At 43.1% G+C, this 16,469-nt stretch overlaps 1 protein-coding gene across 1 annotated transcript in view; it reads right to left on the reverse strand.

Moving 5' to 3' along the window:
• Positions 1-15,803, reverse strand: part of ASIC4 (acid sensing ion channel subunit family member 4) — a 316,859-nt gene extending 301,056 nt beyond the window's left edge. Inside the window, exon 1 of the mRNA XM_073545442.1 lies at positions 14,559-15,803. Within this exon, the coding sequence (XP_073401543.1) occupies positions 14,559-15,134 (576 nt within the window). The 5' untranslated portion in view covers positions 15,135-15,803. The remainder of the gene's footprint in view (positions 1-14,558) is intronic.
• Positions 15,804-16,469: the final 666 nt, after the last annotated feature.

Genomic DNA, 16,469 nt, shown 5'->3' on the forward strand with positions numbered 1-16,469 from the left:
TGAATATAGGGGCAGTATTATAGTAGTTATATTCTTGTACATAGGGGCAGTATTATAGTAGATGTATTCTTGCACATAGGGGCAGTATTATAGTAGTTATATTCTTGTACATAGGGGCCGTATTATAGTAGTTATATTCTTGCATATACTGTAGGAGCAGTATTATAGAAGTTATGTTCTTGTACATAGGGGCAGTATTATAGTAGTTATATTCTTGTACATAGGAGCAGTATTATAGTAGTTATATTCTTGCACATAGGGGCAGTATTATAGTAGTTATATTCTTGTACATAGGGGCCGTATTATAGTAGTTATATTCTTGCATATACTGTAGGAGCAGTATTATAGAAGTTATGTTCTTGTACATAGGGGCAGTATTATAGTAGTTATATTCTTGTACATAGGGGGCAGTATTATAGTAGTTATATTCTTGTACATAGGGGGCAGTATTATAGTAGTTATATTCTTGTACATAGGAGCAGTATTATAGTAGTTATATTCTTGTACATAGGAGCAGTATTATAGTAGTTATATTCTTGTACATAGGGGGCAGTATTATAGTAGTTATATTCTTGTACATAGGAGCAGTATTATAGTAGTTATATTCTTGTACATAGGGGCAGTATTATAGTAGTTATATTCTTGTACATAGGAGTAGTATAGTAGTTATATTCTTGTACATACCGGGCAGTATTATACACATAGTATAGGTGTATATATATATATATATATATATATATATATATATATATATATATATATATATAGCTCAAAAAAATGAAGGGAACACTAAACAATACATTTTATTGTTTAGTGTTCCCTTTATTTTTTTGAGCAGTATATATATATATATATATATATATATATATATATATATACGAAATAAATGTCCGGCACCGTTATGTCACAAAATTACCCAAATTGCTTGCACATATATTCCTTAGTCCACAAATGCATGAAACACCATAATCCCACTTAGAACGGGTGCTCTATCCCAATTGAAAAAACAGCGAACTTCATGTAAAAAGAGAAAAAAGAAGTAGGATGGCGCTCACCGTTCTTGACCTGTTGAAGCGCATTAAGCGTGAAACGGCTGTTGTCTGTCTCTCAGCACATTGTTCCCATGCCAATGCCTATGCCCTGTACTCATGAAATAAAGTGATTTGATTCACAAGAACGGTGAGTGCCATCCTACTTCTTTTTTCTCTTTTTACACATATATATATATGTTGTAGACACACACATATAATGTATATATATATATATTTATATTTCATAGAGATAAAGATAGCAGAGTAGGTGATAATTCAATTGTCGGCATTTGTAAAATCATTACAAAACCCGACAGGATAGGAGACATGGGTTACATACAGTAAACCATTGCATATCCATTAGATTTATATATGTCCCTCACTAATAATGTTATTAGTGTGTGTTTGTAAAATATTGGAGCTGTAGGTGTTAAAGAATTAATTCACGGAAAAATCTGGCGTGGGCTCCCGCGCAATTTTCTCCACCAGGGAGGGAAAGCCAGTGACTGAGGGCAGATATTAATAGCCTAGAGAGGAACCATTTTTTGCCCCCCCCCGGCTACAAATATCCACCCCAAGCCACCCCAGAAAAGGCGCATCTGTTTTTAGCCAGGGGGAGCCAATAACCATGGTCCCTCTCTAGGCTATTAATATCTGCCCTCAGTCATTGGCTTTCCCTCTCTGGTGCAGAAAATTGCACGGGAGCCCACACAATTTTTTCCGTGGTTTAATTCTTTAATTTAACACCTACAGCTCCAATATTTTACAAACACACTAATAACATTATTAGTGAGGGTCATATATAAATCTTACGGATACGCAATGGTTTACTGTATGTAACCATGCCTCATATCCTGTCGGGTTCTGTGATGATTTTACAGAAGCCGACAAATGAATTAACGGCTATTCTGCTATCTAGCTCTCTATGAAATATAAAGACATATATATATATATTTATATACTTGCCTTGTAATGTTTTAATTTCCTGTTCTGTCCAGATGTCACCGTATCCCAGAATTCCAAGTGGGGGAAGTTGACCAACCGCCATATTGGAACACCCAAGTAATGGGTGTCTCAATATGAAACCTGCTGCTGGTACCAACCTATTGCGCGGTACCACCAGTGGAACACCGTAGCACCACACACACACACACACTCTACTGTATACGCCATATGCACCACACACACACACACTCCATACACCGTATGCACCACACACACACAATCTATACACTGTACGCACCACTCACACAACTCATTCAGTCACGCAGCCTCTAGCGCTGTACCACCAGCGGAACACCGTCGCACTGCACCTGCGCGAATTGCGCACAGGCGTAGTGAATCATTCTGCTGATCCCGACGACAGATGCGCGACGTGTCTACAGGCAGAGGAAGCCGGTCACATTAAAGGGGTTTTTGTTGTGAGTTCATTTTTCCCTTCACCATTGAGGTCTGATGAACTCCCTCCTCTTGTGAAGGAAGGTAGTGAGGCTGATTATCAGACACCTGGGCAGCTAGATGATGACTGGGTGGCTGGAATTGAGGACTGGATATAAGGCTGCCGACGCCCTTCTTCCTGGCTGGTGACTTTCCTGCTGGATTCTTAGAGACCAGTCTGATTCCTGCATCTCAAAGCTAAGTTTTTCGGCTCTGCTTTGTACTCTTCAGTTTTGTTTTGTTTTGCCTTGTTTTTTGGGAGTTCTGCCATCCCCGGCCGTGGGTGAGCTGAATTCCATTTTTGTCTCTGATCTGTTGACCTTTTGCTCTGTCTTCAGAATATACCTGAGTGCTGATATAGTCTTTTGAAGCCTAGCGACTTCAGGGCTTGTTTTTCCTATCAGTCGGTTGGCTCATTTTGATAGGGTTTTTGCGGATGGCAGACAGTAGCTTTCCTATCTTTCTATCTCTGTTAGTGTTTTCATCTTGCTTCACCGTCATTATATGTTGGGGGCTGCCTATTGCTTTGGGGTCTGCTTTGGGGTCTGCTCTGGGGCAGTTTAGTTTTTCCCCTTTCTGTCTTTAGGCTATTTAGTTCTCCGGCTGTGATCGAGGGGTCTAGGGTACCGTAGGAACCCCCCACGGCTACTGTTAGTTGTTGTGGATAGGATCAGGGGTCTGCAATCCGATAGCTGCCAACCTCTCTGGTTTTTCTGGACTTAGCTGGTATTTTGTTTTTTCCTCCTTCGGTGACTCATCATAACAGAATCACCAGCCATACCGCAGATCCTAGGGTACTCAATAGCAGGAGAAAATTGTAAAAAAAAAAAAAAAAAGAAAAGTGTCAGAATTTTTTTTTTTGTGTGCATATTTTTTCCTCTATATCTCTGAGGCCGTAGGGGGAATTTTTCTCCCAATGGAGATGAAGCAATTGTCTGATCGTGTGGAGCAGCTCACTGCTGAAGTGCGGGGAATTTCCGCCTATCTTGCTCATTCACATGCTGCTGAACCAAAGATTCCCACTCCTGATGTGTTTTTTGGGGATCGGTCTAAATTCTTGAATTTCAAGAATAATTGTAAATTATTTTTTGCCTTGAAGCCTAACTCGTCGGGGAACTCCGCGCAGCAGGTTAAAATTGTCATCTCTTTGCTGCGCGGCGATCCCCAGGATTGGGGGTTTTCTTTGAAACCTGATGATCCTATTCTGAATAATGTGAATGCATTTTTTCAAGCCTTGGGGTTGTTGTATGATCAACCTAATGCTATTGATCAGGCTGAAAAGACCCTGTTGGCATTAAGCCAGGGTCGGGATTCTGCAGATTTATACTGTCAAAAATTCCGGAAGTGGGCGGTCCTTACTACCTGGAATGATGGTGTCTTGGCAGCCCTCTTTCGGAAGGGTTTGTCAGAAACTGTAAAAGATACTATGGTGGGATTTCCTGTTCCCTCTGGTCTTGACGATTCTATGTCATCAGCCATTCAGGTGGATCGGCGTTTACGTGAACGCAAAACTACACGAGAGATGTTGCCACCTGTTGAACAAATGTCTGAACCTATGCAATGTGATAGAGTTTTGTCTAGGGCGCAACGTCAGGAGTTCAGAAGGCGTAATAAGTTGTGTTTTTTCTGTGGAGATGCCTCGCATATTATTTCTGTCTGCCCTAAACGAGAGAAACGTTGTGCTCACACGTTTTCTGTGGGTGGTGTTCAACCTAAGTTTCTTCTGGCAATTACTCTGATCTGCTCCCTGTCCACATTTTCCGCCAAGGCTTTTGTGGATTCAGGAGCAGCCCTGAACCTAATGGACTTGGATTTTGCTAAACGTTGTGGATTTCCTATGACACCTCTGCGGACGCCTATCCCTTTGAGGGGGATTGATGCTACTCCTTTGGCGAAGAATAAACCTCAGTTTTGGACCCAGGTGGTAATGCGGGTCGCCCCAGACCATCAAGAAAATTGCAGATTTTTGGTGTTGCATAATTTGCATGATACCATTGTTCTGGGGTTTCCCTGGTTGCAAATTCATAATCCAGTTTTGGATTGGAAATCTGTGTCTGTGGTGAGTTGGGGTTGACGGTGTGCCCTTAGTGATGCTCCTGTTTTCTCCACCTCTCCCCAGTCGCATGATGTTCCTGACTATTTGGCTGACTTTTATGGTGCATTTAGTGAGAATGAGTCTGCGTCTTTGCCTCCTCATAGGAGTTATGACTGTGCAATTGAGCTGAACCCGGGGTGTAAATTCCCCAAGGGTCGGCTGTTCAATTTATCTGTACCCGAGCACGAGGCTATGCTATCCTATATTAAGGAGACATTGGAGAAGGGTCATATTAGACCATCCTCTTCACCCTTAGGTGCTGCGTTTTTTTTCGTGGCTAAAAAGGATGGTTCATTAAGGCCTTGTATTGACTATCGTGCCCTCAACAAAATTACTGTTAAATATCAGTATCCGTTACCCCTGATTTATGATCTATTCTCCAGAGTTAAAGGTGCCTGCTGGATTACCAAGCTTGTCCTCAGGGGGGAGTATAATCTTATTCGCATTAAGCATGGGGATGAATGGAAGATGGCGTTTAATACTCCGGAGGGACATTTTGAGTACCTGGTGATGCCTTTTGGGCTCACTAATGCCCTTCTGTCTTCCAGTGCTTCATGAACGATATATTCAGAGACTTTGTGGATAAATTTTTGATTATCTATCTGGATGATATTTTGATCTTCTCCAAGAATTGGGACTCTCTTGTGGAACATGTTCGGACTGTGTTCTGGATTTTGAGGGAGAATTCCCTGTATGTCAAGGGATGGAAATGCCTTTTTGGGGTACAGAGGATTTCATTTTTGGGATTTATTTTGTCTCCGTCAACTATTGAAATGGACCCGGCCAAGGTACAGGCCACTTATGATTGGGTTCAGCCCACTTCTTTGAAGGCCCTCCAGAAGTTTTTGGGTTTTGCTAATTTTTATTGGAAATTTATAGCTAATTTTTCTGGTATTGCCAAGCCATTGACGGATTTGACTAGGAAGGGTGCTGATGTGCTGAATTGGTCTCCGGAGGCGGTTTCTTCCTTTCAGGAGCTGAAGCGAAGATTCACTTCTGCTCCGGTTTTGCGGCAACCTGATGTCTCACTCCCGTTTCAGGTGGAGGTGGACGCTTCTGAGATTGGTGCAGGAGCGGTGTTGTCCCAAAAGGATCCTGTGACATCTAAAATGAATCCTTGTGCTTTCTTTTCCCGAAAGTTCTCCCCATCCGAACGTAACTATGATGTGGGGAATTGGGAACTGTTGGCCATGAAATGGGCATTTGAGGAGTGGAGACATTGGTTGGAGGGAGCCAAACACCAAGTCGTGGTCCTTACTGACCACAAGAATTTGATTTACCTTGAGTCGGCTAAGTGCTTGAACCCTAGACAGGCTAGGTGGGCCTTGTTTTTCACACGTTTTGATTTTGTGGTCTCTTTTCTTCCGGGCACTAAGAATGTCAAGGCAGACGCCCTCTCTAGGAGTTTCCTTGCTGATTCTCCTGTTGTGACTAAGCCTGCTACCATCTTAGGCGAGGGGGTAGTTCTTTCTGCCATCTCGCCCGATTTGAGACGTGCTCTGGAAGAGTTTCAGGAGGACAAACCTGAGCGTTGTCCCAGTGGAAAGTTGTATGTTCCTGACCAGTGGAGGAAGAGAGTGATGTCTGAAGTTCATTGCTCTGCATTGGCTGGTCATCCAGGTATTTTTGGTACTAGAGATCTGGTGAGTCGGTCTTTTTGGTGGCCCGCCTTGTCTCATGATGTCAGGAGTTTTGTGCAGTCCTGTGGGACTTGCTCCCGGTCTAAACCTTGTTATCGCTCTAGTGGCTTGTTGATGCCTTTGCCGGTGCCCAGGAGGCCATGGACCCATATTTCAATGGATTTTATCTCTGATATGCCTGTCTCTCAGAGAATGACTGTTATTTGGGTGATTTGTGATAGATTCTCTAAGATGGTCCATCTTGTACCACTCCCTAAGTTGCCATCTTCCTCTGAGTTGGTGCCCTTGTTTTTGCAACAGGTGGTTCGCTTGCACGGGATTTCTGAGAACATTGTATCTGACAGAGGAGATCAGTTTGTGTCTAGATTTTGGAGGACTTTCTGTTCCAAGCTGGGAATTCAGTTGTCCTTCTCCTCTGCGTTTCACCCTCAGACCAATGGGCAGACGGAGAGAACAAACCAGACTTTGGAGTCGTATTTGAGATGTTTTATTTCTGCCGATCAGGATGTTTGGGTTTCATTTTTGCCCTTGGCCGAATTTGCTTTAAATAATAGAGCTAGTTCTGCCACTTTGATGTCACCTTTTTTTTGTAACTTTGGTTTTCACCCTCGATTTTCTTCAGGGCAGGTGGAGCCTTCTGCCTGCCCAGGTGTTGACACTGTGGTGGAGAGAATGCACCAGATCTGGGACCAAGTGGTGGATAAGTTTTCTCTCTCCCAGGAGAAGGCCCAGCGGTTTTCCAACCGACATAGGACTATTGGTCCCCAGTTTAAGGTTGGTGATATGGTTTGGTTGTCATCAAAAAATATCGCTATGAAGGTGGCTTCTCCTAAGTTTAAGCCTAGATTTATTGGACCTTACAAGACTTTGGAGATTATTAATCCGGTCTCTTTTCGGTTGGCTCTTCCTGTCACATTTAAAATTCATAATGTGTTTCATAAGTCCTTGTTGAAGAGGTTTGTTGAACCAGTAGTTCCTGTGGTGGCACCTCCTGACCCTATATTGGTTGAAGGTAACATGGAATATGAGGTAGAGAAAATACTGGATTCCCGTCTGGCTAGACGGAGACTCCAGTATTTGGTTAAGTGGAAGGGTTATGGTCAGGAGGATAATTCCTGGGTCTCTGCCTCTGATATTCATGCCGAAAGATTGGTGCGTGCCTTTCATCGGGCTCACCCGGATCACCCTGGTGGCATGGATGAAGGTTCGGTGACCCCTCCTCAAGGGGGAGGTACTGTTGTGAGTTCATTTTTCCCTTCACCATTGAGGTCTGATGAACTCCCTCCTCTTGTGAAGCAAGGTAGTGAGGCTGATTATCAAACACCTAGGCAGCTAGATGATGACTGGGTGGCTGGAATTGAGGACTGGATATAAGGCTGCCGACGCCATTCTTCCTGGCTGGTGACTTTCCTGCTGGATTCTTGGAGACCAGTCTGATTCCTGCATCTCAAAGCTAAGTTTTTCTGCTCTGCTTTGTACTCTTCAGTTTTGTTTTGTTTTGCCTTGTTTTTTGGGAGTTCTGCCATCCCCGGCCGGGGGTGAGCTGAATTTCATTTTTGTCTCTGATCTGTTGATCTTTTGCTCTGTCTTCAGAATATACCTGAGTGCTGATATAGTCTTTTGAAGCCTAGCGACTTCAGGGCTTGTTTTTCCTATCAGTCGGTTGGCTCATTTTGATAGGGTTTTTGCGGATGGCAGACAGCAGCTTTCCTATCCTGTCCTATGTAGTTAGCTTGGGCCCCATCATTTGCTCAACCTATCTTTCTATCTGTGTTAGTGTTTTCATCTTGCTTCACCGTCATTATATGTTGGGGGCTGCCTATTGCTTTGGGGTCTGCTCTGGGGCAGTTTAGTTTTTCCCCTTTCTGTCTTTAGGCTATTTAGTTCTCCGGCTGTGATCGAGGGGTCTAGGGCACCGTAGGAACCCCCCACGGCTACTGCTAGTTGTTGTGGATAGGTCCAGGGGTCTGTAATCTGATAGCTGCCAACCTCTCTGGTTTTTCTGGACTTAGTTGGTATTTTGTTTTTTCCTCCTTCGGTGACTCATCATAACAGGTTTTCCCACGAATGAAAGTTCATTTTAAAAATTATCTGTGTCTGACCGTGTATGGAGCATACCACATCTCCTGGGCAGGGGAGGAAGCAAAAGACAATACTGACATTACAGCAGGGGATCACAGAGGATTCATTTTGTGAGGTAAAATATTTCACTGACTGTTTAAAAACAATATTTTACCTCACAAAAAAATGTATCCTCTGCGATCCCCTGCTGGAATGTCAGTATTGTCTTTTGCTTCCTCCCCTACCCAGGAGCTGTGGCATGTTCTGTATACGGTCAGACACAGGGGTGAGAGACAGAGCACAGGGGGGAGACCGCTCAAACGGGACCGCACATGAGGGGAGAACACAGCACAGGAAGGAGAGAGACAGCAGACAAGGGGATAGCACATGGGGCAGACAGGTCAAAGAAGAGAGCGCAGACGGGAGAAGTCAGCACATGGGGAAAGAGAGAGTGGATAGGTGGGTGAGCACATGGGGTGAGAGATTCTCAACGCTGCAAAGCCTGCCCCATCGTGCCATTACCGCCCTCCCGATGCGAATACACCGAGCCTCCATCTAGTATATACTGTATATATGTATATATATATATTTATACACACACTATATGTTTCAGGAATATTTAAGGCCATGGATCCATTATATGTCCATTTTGCAAGTCAGCGAGAAAATCTCGCCATACGGATGCCACACAGATGCTTAGCTGCAGGAAAATCGCATCCTCGCATTGCACAGGGATGACATACGGATCACTGTTCAGGGAACATTTCTGCGATTCTTGTTCGTGTAAAACAAGCCGATTTTTTTTTATCCGTTGCGTCTGACTCCAGCCTTACACTGTATATTAATCAGTATTGGACAATAAATAGCAGAATTTTTAGGGGGCAAATGTTTTTATTTTTTTGGGTTCTGATCAGTTGTTAGCACAGGATTGCTGTGCGTCTTGGTAGGGAAAGCTCAGCGCACATTTCCTTCCGGGATCGCTCTTCACCTTTGCACCTTTAAACAAGTCCACTTTAAACGACGGAGATGAAAAAAGAACATTGTGCATAATTGTGCAAACTAAATGTATTGATCTGTAGGAAACCTATAAATCCAAGCTAAAGCATCCTCGATAATGGCCATCAATACTTAGATTACCTCCACCTCAATGTGCAGCTGCAGGGAAATGCAAAGTTCAATCTGATACATGGCCCTCATTAGTCCGCCACCATTCACACCGTGCAGCTTCTTCTGCTCTAGAGAACTCCCAGACCCATTTATTCCTATCAGGTTGAGCATTATAGAGAGGTAGAGGACGGGTCCAGGGTCGGGTCATGGAATTTAAAGAAGCCTGACCTGAGTGACAGAATGGAGAAAAGATCCAAACAGACTTTGGTGGCGGAACAAGACAACTTCCCATCACAGATTAGTTGTGTTTCTTCATCAAAAATGATCATTAGGATTAGAAAAAACATGGCATCTTTAAAAAGAAAAAGAAAAACAGCGCCACACCCGTTCACAGGTTATGGCCGGCATTGCAGGTCATTTACATTCACTTCAATGGAGCTGAACTTCAATACCAGACCCTCACTGACAGATATGGGGCTGGTTCTGGAAGATAGCAGTCATGTTATTCTAACCTTGGAGAGCCCCTTTAATAGTATGCTTCATAATTTCATAAATTCGACCATTCATTTCTTATGAACGGTATCAGGATTTCAAATTAATGGAAAAAAACACAAAATAGATGACCGGAGTACACCTGCATACAGCAAACACCATCTTGGCGGTTCTTAAAGGGAATGTGTCATCAGAAAATAATCTAATGTTTAAATCAGGTTTTTGAAATCAATATATGTTTTTCTAAATGTTGCCAATGTTTTTTTCCATATTACAATCTTTAGTAAAAAATATAAGAAAACTTACAATTTTCACACCAGGCTCTGGGGCTTTTGTAGACTCATACTTAAGAAAATGCACATGTACATTAGCAGCAATGATCAGACTCTGAATCTGTCTTTTGTATTGAAGCATCTATTGAGCAAGTGCAAAGTCTCTGTGAAGGGACAGTGAGCGGGGGGGGAGCCATGACATCATCTGTTGGTATTGGTGGATCTGGTGTATAGAGGTGTTATCTGTCATTGTAATCCTGCCTCTGATGATAAGGAAACTGCTGAAAACTCTTCCTGAAAAGACAGGAAATATGACTGTAAAATATCCATAGTGGTGTTGTAAAAATGTCAAGATTACTAGTTGGTTTTTTAAAGTAAGATTGCATATATTAAAAAAAATATTTTTCCATGACATATTCTCTTTAATGCGAGCTTGAAAGACGGAACCCCATTTCCTCTCATTGCTGGACTCTATTAGTATCCACCTATAAGAGAGGCGCTGGATGTTTATAGGACCTCTGTTTACCAGGACCGGTCATCGCGTCCCGCAGGAGGTACTTTTTTTTATGTTATAACATTATACAGAATTGTCAGTATCAATCTCTCAGACCATCTCATGAAAGGGGACATCACCCTCATATTGAGCATAGAAGCATCATGCCATCATAAATTGTAAATGAACCATAAAGAGTTAACACTCTCTAACACTTCATGTGACCCCTTGTGCTCTATGACCTCCTGCGGTGAACAGGTAATTGAAGTAAGTTATCTGATGGAGAGCAGATTTGGCCAATGATGTCAAACGCTTTGGCACCAGATGAGAATATTGTTTTTTTTGTGACAGGTGTGGGTCCTATAGTTATGGGAGACATTATTTTGGCATCATAGCCCTGGGAAAAATGCAATGCATATACTTGCACTGCGGTGCAGCCTGCCAATCAGTCTCAAATTAATATCAGCCAGATGGATAACGTTATATAGGCCATGTCTCATATCTATGGGAAGCTAAAATCATGAGCGGAAATATGGAATTAATATCTCCCACTTGGGACTTCCAGGTGGGCAGATGCCTGAGTCACATCTCATTTACCGGTCCCCCCAATCAGACATCACAAGAGGAGGCATGTGAGGTCACAAGGAGAGGCATGTGAGATCACAAGGGGAGGCATGTGAAATCACAGGAGGAGGCACGTGAGGTCACAGGGGGAGGCATGTGAAATCACAGGAGGAGGCATGTGAGGTCACAGGGAGAGGTATGTGAGATCACAGGGGGAGGCATGTGAGATCACAGGGGGAGGCATGTGAGATCACAGGGGGAGGCTTGTGAGGTCACAGGGGGAGGAATGTGAGGTCACAGGGGGAGACATGTGAGGTCCCAGGGGGATGCATGTGAGGTCACAGGGGGAGGCTTGTGAGGTCACAAGGGGAAGGCATGTGAGGTCACAGGTGGAGGCATGAGGTCACAAGGGGAGGCATGTGAGGTCACAGGTGAGGCACATGAGGTCACAGGGTAAACATGTGAGGTCACAAGTGGAGACATGTGAGGTCACAAGGGGAGGCATGTGAGATCACAAGGGGGAGGCATGGGGAGTGGTGTGTACCTGCTAAAAGCCGGATGTGAACTACAACCCTCACTCAGTGCTGGGAGGTACAGCTCGCTGTAGGACTGCACCATCTTCCATTTGGAGCGCTCTCCTCCACAAAGATCTGCGCTATTCCTGTGATATCAGCTCTAGTAACTTTCTTTGTTTATCCCTTGTATTTTATGAAACTGTATGTACTTAATTGCCTTGTCCCCTTTGTAACATCTTTTGTATATTTTTATAGACATGAATACTTTTTTTTAATTAAATATATAAAATGTAATAGCTTCATTCCTTTTGCTCTGTAAACCGCACCCTTGAAACCTCGAGAGGCCCCATGTTACCAGAAACGGGTGTCTATTCGCCTGTATAAATGATTGGTGGTCGCAGCTAGTTTTTCTGTGGTTATTGCAGAGCTTGGTGGGGACTGTAGCGAAGTATATATACTTACGTGTTGGAACAGATGTGGATATACTGTACATTCACTGGGAAGAGCACAATAACCGGCCTCGTAGTGAAAGCAGCCGTTGCCTCGTCTATCCACCGTCGGTCGATTATGTGATTGCCCTGACAATTGGAGGCAGCGGAGTCCTGGTCCTGACAGCTAGTCTCGCCCTGTCTCCTCTCTGGGTACACTTTAGGCTCTTACTCAGGCTTTCCAAGACCCATAACTGGACACACTCACAACCTGCACAGTCCCTGAAAAAAAAATCTGAAAACCTACGTAATGTTCCATCTAAATTGGTGCAGTCAAGATTGAAAACAAAACTACACTATGAAAATATTTTTTTTTCAAAGCGACTAGATATACTGTATCATTTAGAAAATCCTCCAGTGATGCCGATAACCGTTACAGGGTAGTATACAGTAATTCACATCCGCACTCTCCAGTTTTTATGTAGAAGACGCAAAACTCTTGCACTACCCCAAATGGCCACTAGAGAAGCGGCGAGCTAATTTCCTGTACTCTCCATTGCCCCCCAGTGGACAACTTATATTAAACACAAAATGTAAAAAAAAAAATAATAGTAAAATATGTTTCCCAGTAGACTATATGATTATCATAGCCCAGCGCTCTACTATATCTGCTATATTTGGAAAATTGGATAACAGTAAGTACAGTGCTGAACTATGGAGCGTTGAGCAGATCTGGAGTCATTGTTTTTCTCATTCCCTTGTGTCAATATTGCCTGTTGGATCGAGAGCAATAAAGCGCTCCGGCTAATGTCCTGCGGAATATACTGTAGCCGAGGAGTCCGACTGTAACAGAAAATTAAAAATAAATTCCATTTGGGAGCCAATGATCCTTCTTCTCCAGCAGGGCGTCCCAAACCCCCCTCTAGATACTAATCCATAAAGCAGGAAAGTGACATCTCTGCAGACACCACGGATACAACAATTTTGCAGCATGTAATATTTACGCAGCAGCGATTACCCGCGACGGGCGTAAAAAAGCGTGAAATTTAATTGTGTTCTGTTCTAAAGCCGATACGATGTCACAGACTTTTTTTTTCACTGCGACTCCGCAAAACATTTTCGCCCCTCTGTCATCTCCGCCAAATTTGAGCCGATGACATTTTGAATGTTTAGCTTCTTTTTCTCTCCCCGCGGACAGATCCTCTCCGGAGCCTTTTTGCATTTCTCGTCTGCTAATTTCGCGACGGCCAAGCCAAATTAACCCCTCATAACCCACAGGGGTGGACGGAATGATCCTCATATTTCAGTCTGAACCGTCCTGTATGCTGGAAGGCGAGTGCACGTTAAGTGTTGGGGAGCCGATCGTCAAGGCATTAGCAAAACACATTGGGGAAAGCGTATTAAAATCGGCTCAGATAAAGTTAGTCCAAACCTAAGGTGCCAGATTTATTACGCTGCTTGATACATTTGGCGCGTGTTAGATGTTTTCCTCTTTTACGTCGCCTCTCGGCCGGATTATTTTAGACCAGTGTTTTGCACCTAAAAACTGTTTTTTTACGATTTGCTCTAACCAAGTCCATCTTTGACGCGACCAGAAAAGTATGATGCAAAACGATTAATTTTCTTGTTGGCTCAAAACATGTAGTAAATATACAAAGTATTCCAAAAATCTGCGAGAAACCAGGAGCAACAACGTTAATAAATCTGCCACATTGTATCTAACAGTATGATAGCAATATTCTAATCTGTTGTGTGATACATAAGATGTCCCCAATGATCATAAACCTGTAGGCAATGGATATAGATGTAGCAGAGCTGAGGTTGTCAATAGGCGCAATTCAGTCAAAGTAAACCCATTGCGTGCCAAATCCAGTTCTACTACATCCGTGCATGACCTGATCTCACTCCTCCTGTCTGGCTTTTATCATCTTTGCCGCAAGGAAGCTCAACGATATCTGCAGGTATTGGCTACAACACAGGGTTAAAGATTTGGGCACAATCCGTTAGTCTGCACATAGACACATAGATTGACCCCCCAGATCAGACGAGGGTCAAGATTTTTGTTTTTACTATAAAACTAGACCAGTTTGTGTTGTCCATTTTTAGGAATTGATCAAAGGGGACACTTGAGAAAATTTTTGTAGCAAGTCTAATACATTTTCCCCAAATCTTGGAAAGTCACACTTTTTTTTCAGCCATTTTTCGTCCACTTTATCTAAGGTTTCTAAGAGGTTCTTAGACCCAAGTCAAGACCTTGACCCCACCAGTTTTAGGAGGCGTTTATTGACTCCCTATTAACCGGTTACTATTTTGATGTCTTTTTTTGGTAAAGTAAGGACTAGTACAACATTTTGGGATAAGACAACATCAGACGTATCAGCGAGCTGTGCCCACGGATTGGCATAAAACTGGGGGACACTCACCACCGAGAAGTTTTGTGCAGTGCAGTTATTTCCACTGAAGTTGCAGCTTTTTAACATTTCAGTCAACTGGTGCCCAGTCCGGTTTACTATTTCCAGCATGTTAGCGGCGGGGTAAACTAAATCCGATTCTCTGTGGCCGTCCCGGTCTTTCGGAGGGAGGCCGGTCAGGTTGGCCAAGTGGTAAATGTCAGCGTCGGAGAGAGCCGAGTGCCGAAACCGGTTGATGTTACAGATGGTGACAGCTGGGAAAATAATTTCGTTGGTCACTTCCTCGTCCAACGTGGTGACATGGGGGTGTTCGAGGTAATACAAGGCACACTTTGCTGCCTGGTAGAGGAAAAATAGCAAGGATGCACAAAATGCCAATGCCCATAGTGTTTGCTTGATGCCCAGTCTACCCGTGCGGAATATGTGCCGCAGTCCATGAAGAGTACTGGTGCTGGCAAAGCCGGATAAGTCCCGGGTATCAGTCGGAACCTCATCCCCAATCAAGCTTTCCCTTTCTCCTTCCTCTTTTTCCTTCTGGCTCTCATCCTCGTCTGCAAACTTGATCTTGCAGACTATCTCGATGGGCATTGGCGATCAAGTTTTCGAGAAACAGGGCTTAGGGGGTCTTCAAAACCCGGAGTAACCCCTTGCGCCCCGTTCCCCTAAACACGTCCCGGATCTCTCCAGTTCCAAAGCACTTTTGCCCGATAGGAAAAAGGCAAGAAAAATAAAAATCCTTTTAATTTTTTTTGTCTCTTCTTTCTTGAAGATTTGAAGCCACAATCTGGAGAATCCAAGCAATCAGAAAAGACTGATTAGAGGAAAGCAGGGCAAGAAGGAGCAGGGAGGCTTTGCCGCTCCTAAGAGCTGTTCAATTCCGCACGGTCCTTCTCCGCTTTGGGTTTCGCTCCCAGTGACTTCGCTTATCTCGGCGAGCACAGCTGCGAGAGGGATAAAAATCTTGTCTTCTTTCCTGCTTTCGCTCCCAGCATAGGCAGCAGCAAGCATTTAAACAAGTGCTAAGACAATCCCCTGTCTGAGAGATGGAATGGGATCCCCATATCAGAAGAGAGGAGGAGGAGGAGGAGAGGAGGGCGATGAATATGTGTGTGTGATCGAGCAATATAAATCTGAATGAAATGCCTTAAGCAGCACTGGGCAGTGAGTTGCAGGCAGGCGGAGTGAGGCGGCTGCACACTATGGGCTCCAGTCTCATTGCCACACTTGTTTGAATAACAGTCCTGGTGATTCTCCGCTCTCACTGGTGGCGGCAAGGGACGAGCCAAAATCCTACAGGTCTGCGGCTCCCAGCTACTGGCCGGGTCCCACCATTAATACCAACACCATGATAATATTACTAATAATAATGTAATAATCCTCTAACTCATCCCATATACTCACACCCCTACTACCGCTCCAAAATAAAAAAAAAATAATAATTAATTTAGTAATTAAAAATTACCCAATAATAATATTTTAATACTTTATTATAATTGACACTTTTGCTTTAACGATCATCAAAAGTAACATTTTAATAGTTAAAGGTATTTACCATACATACTTCTTACTGCTTATTACTTAACATTGTAATTTAGCAATACTGCTAAAAATATTTATTATAATTATTATTAAATCTTGTATTACAATATTATATTTTTGACTATTATTTTTCTTAGTATTATTATTATTTGTATTATTAGCAAATGCATTAATATTAATACTATTTACTGAAGACGTAAAAAAAAAACACACACAAAAATGTGCATTTTGGCTTAATGTGAACATCCTATAATAAAAGTAGTAGTAATAATAATAATGTATCACTATTACGTATAACCTAGGTGAAGCTCGTTTGCTTAGTGTTCGCCTTAAGAGAGGGTGATTATTACGGTATTGTCATTATTAATAGGCCACACTCCATAT

This window comes from Dendrobates tinctorius, unplaced genomic scaffold (genome assembly GCF_039654945.1).
Source record: "Dendrobates tinctorius isolate UK_male_01 unplaced genomic scaffold, ASM3965494v1 ptg000143l, whole genome shotgun sequence".
NCBI lineage: Eukaryota > Metazoa > Chordata > Amphibia > Anura > Dendrobatidae > Dendrobates > Dendrobates tinctorius.